The 3,928-nt window shown below is 34.6% G+C and overlaps 1 protein-coding gene across 1 annotated transcript; it reads right to left on the bottom strand.

Annotated features, from left to right (window-relative positions):
- Positions 1 to 1,227: 1,227 nt before the first annotated feature.
- On the bottom strand, positions 1,228 to 3,188 carry LOC134255705 (ionotropic receptor 25a-like). Its single transcript, XM_062738220.1, has 3 exons — positions 3,017 to 3,188; positions 2,557 to 2,698; positions 1,228 to 2,226 (listed from the first exon to the last, which is right to left on the bottom strand). Exons 1-3 carry the CDS (start codon positions 3,186 to 3,188, stop codon positions 1,806 to 1,808), a joined length of 735 nt encoding a protein of 244 aa, XP_062594204.1. The 3' UTR covers positions 1,228 to 1,805.
- Positions 3,189 to 3,928: the final 740 nt, after the last annotated feature.

Raw genomic sequence — 3,928 nt, 5'->3', positions numbered from 1 at the left:
TAATGTCAAATACTTTATAGCAATTACAGGACATAAGCATTTAGAAGTCTTGTAAAGCACTACAGTAACTGTTTTATATAATTATTAAAGGTAATAGCCATAATATTTTTGTAAAAATATATTGACAACCATTCCGAAATAAATTGATCGTTCCAACACATTTTGGAGTGCTCATTCTGCTAATGCCGGTTGTTCAAAAGTCTTAGTAATTTAAGGCACGAGAAGTTGGTTGACTAATGCCGTTTTTCTTCATAATGACTACACTGTTAAACAGCATGAACATTATGGTATTTTATTTGATGTCACGAAAAGACATTTTGTATTTCAATCAGTATTCAAGAACACTTGCTATTTTCCTTATTATGATTACAAGGTACTCTCCAAGTTGTGTATATATATATATATATATATATATATATATATATATATATATATATATATATATATATATATATATATATATATATATATATATATATATATATATATAGTTTTTTGACTTGCCTAGATAGCCGAGCGGTCTAGCGCGCTGTTCCTGCACTGCTAGCAGACAGATTCCGAAGGTCGAGAGTTCAACCCCGGGCTGGGGCGGAAGTGGGTATCCATGTAAAAGTGAATTTCTTTGTGCTTTCTATATATATATATATATATATATATATATATATATATACAATAATTATATCTTACAAACATCATTAGAACCTACTTTTATTCGCGCGCTAGTAATATTCGCGAGTTTCGCGATCTACTTTATATCGCGAATATTAATAGCTGTGAACCGATCACTTTGCTTAGTATTTGTAGAGAATGTTTCCTAAGTCGCGAAAATTGATCGTCGGAGATTGATTTTAAACTGATGATTCGCGAATGAAATATGCTCCGAATAATAGAGAGTTTACAGTATTCTACGTATTAATGGGCTGCATTGCTCAATTCGACAATTCTAGCTAGATTTTTGATTTATAAAATAATATTAATAGTAACCCAAACTTTTAAGGTGTTTATGCGTTAAATTATCACGCGAGCAAACTGAATGATCATCATAAAACGAGACAGTTTTACATTATATTTACATTAAAACTTGATCCATGATTTAATAAAAAAAAATTATTCAGTTATAAGATTAACCATCCTGTCCAGGTGTATATTTATCAAGGAACAAACAGCAAGAAAGCATTCAGTGCTGTCATATGCTGAGCAAATCACTTTATGAGGTTATAAAGCTGTTAAAGCGTCTGCTCTAGTGTCGCGAAGAAAATTGATCCTTACGGCCCGAGTGCCGAGTATAGGACAAAATTTGCTGCTCTCCACGGGCAAATGGTTGCGTCTCCATACGAGTGAAAAATTCTCGAGAGGGACGTTCAACAACAATACAAACAAACAAAACAAACCTTAATTGAAGTTTTTCTCCGACAAAGACATTGGAAATATAAATATCGAAAAAACGTTTTATGGAAATTGTAAATTAGTAGTGTTAAAACATGGACTGAAATTATTTGGATTACGTTAATATGTGTCACTATTCCTTAATCAATGAATTATTTCCTAGTTTCTGACGCTGTTTAAACCATATTTTGATGTCACTTTGAAGTGTCCTTCCAGAAATCATTTTGCAAGACTTGCAATTTAACTAAAATCAAATGAACATTCATTCATGTTCAAACATCAATAACAAATTTTATCCAGGTCATTGAACAGACCCGTGGTTTCCAACGGCAACGTGTAGACTCAGGGTCCAAAGCATTGCGAGGATGCTGAAGAGGAAAGCAATAAAACATTTCTCATATTCAAGGTCAATATTCATATTAAAGACTCTCTCCGAGAGAAAAAGTGACTCCACGCACAGACCGATTGAATAAACCAGGGTTTTCCATACTTCCGTTGCTTCTCTCGAACGAAGATTCCTGATTTTCTTCAGACCGTGTGTTGACGCCATTTTCCTTCTTTGTCCCTTTGTCAGTTGGTAGGTTTGCTTTAGAATGGCTTTTTGCCACACCGTAGTTCTTCGAGGCTTGCTTCGGTTTGTATTTAAAGAAATAAAGTTCGAACCCCAGACACACGAGGGCTAGTGCAGCCCCTCCCGCGATGAGGATAAAAACCCCGCCAATATTGTTCAGGCTGATGCCCTCGCTCTCATTTTCCAGTTTTGGACATTTCACTTTATTTTTATCCCACCATTTTTTCTTCAGTTTTTCAAGCATTCGTTGATTAAGGAGCTGTAGTATTCTGAAAGAAAAAGAACAAAGATAAATTTTAATCCTCAAGGCTATAATTTATCTTTTGAAATGTCAATCTTCAAATTAACAGTAAATAGGCATCGAAAAAAAATCGGAATTGATCAAAGAAGTGACTCTATAAATGCCATGTTACATGCACCTTTACGATAGGTTCGATCAGCGTTCTTGATATTCGTAATCCCAATTCATTCGGAAAACTGTGAAATGTTTACACTTGTAACTGTCTTTCTGCGAATTTTTTTTTCCAGTAAAACTTTTCATATTGACAGAAGACTTCAAGAACTCTTGTTAGATGTACATATACTGTAATGCTACTCACGCAGTGGAGAGATCGTTCCGTAATGGCGACCCGTTCTGGACGGCCAGGGCGAACGGTTTCCTGCTGAACTCCTCCCCCACCTGCCAGAGGTCACAGTTCTCCATTGACCTCATCGTCTGGTACTGGTTCTCCGCCGCGTCCCCTGGGGCCAGAGCAAACAGTGAAAGTTAATCAAGGATTAAGACATTTGTAGATGGGAAGGGGGGATTCTCATGGTGCACATTGATTTTTTTTTTATCAAAGTTAGATAGTTAAAAAAGTTATGATCAACAAGTATTTTAAAATTGAACTATTCTGTAACGCTTTCGAAGGTGTATATTTAACTAATAGCACTTTGAATTCAATACAATAATGTCATGATGTTTCAAATCACTATTTTTTTTTATTTACGGACCGAACCAAGTATTACAATTTGTAAGGAACTTCCTGAATTACGAATTCGTGTACTAGAACATTATACCTATGTAGGCGAATGTCCCATTCTTTACACTGGAAAGTGCTTCGTGCAGAGAGTGTGGAAACCCCGAAAGTTTCATGGTCTCCCAGAGCTTGGTATACTTGTTACTGACTGGATAGTCCCACACCGCCAGCTTAGCCCTCTCTACAGGGTCCAACGTATCGTCCAAACTCATGTTCTTCCAAATACTGAGAAATCGTAACGTTACCATTTGTAAATGAAATATACACATGTATATGTAGTTTTCTAAGTCGAACAATGTAGGATTATTCTATACTTTGCATTAGATTAAAAAAACACAACAAAAAATTTAAGACAAATTGACAAGATATCAAAGTTTTTTTTAGGAATTTGGTAAGACCAGCTTCAAAGATTTTCACCAACAAAATATTCTTAAAATATTCTCTGACATAATTTATGCATGTACAGCTGTAGCATCCGTCAAGGTTGGAGATTGACTTTTCTTGCACTGCAAATTAGGCCTCTCTTAAGAAGGTTTGTTCCCGTTTTGCACACATTTGAATTACAGGTAATTAAAGAATGTGTGAAAAATGGGGAGTATTTACTAGCATATTAAATAATAGACTGATGCATTGGGATAAAGAATATAACATAACTACAGACGCGCAAATTGGATTCAAGTCAGGTGCAAAACCATTGATGCGATATTTGTTCTACAGACATTAGTTAACAAATTCTTAAGGAACAAAAGAAAACTTTATTGTTGTTTTGTAGATTATCAAAAAGCCTTCGATTATATCAATAGAATTAACTTGTGGCTTAAAATTAGTACTCAGGGTATTCAAAGGAAATTATTTTGTATTATCAAATCTTTATATGATAATATTAAGGCATGTGTAAAATATAATGGTTTACTTACAGAGTATTTCAAAATTACGTCTGGTGTTCTACAAG

The sequence above is a fragment of the Saccostrea cucullata genome, unplaced genomic scaffold (assembly GCF_032062105.1).
Source record: "Saccostrea cucullata isolate Sc308-1 unplaced genomic scaffold, CSIRO_AGI_Scuc_v1 ctg17112, whole genome shotgun sequence".
NCBI classification, from domain to species: Eukaryota; Metazoa; Mollusca; class Bivalvia; order Ostreida; family Ostreidae; genus Saccostrea; species Saccostrea cuccullata.
Note: the sequence above shows the minus strand (reverse complement) of the source record. Positions and strands in the feature narration are given on the sequence as shown.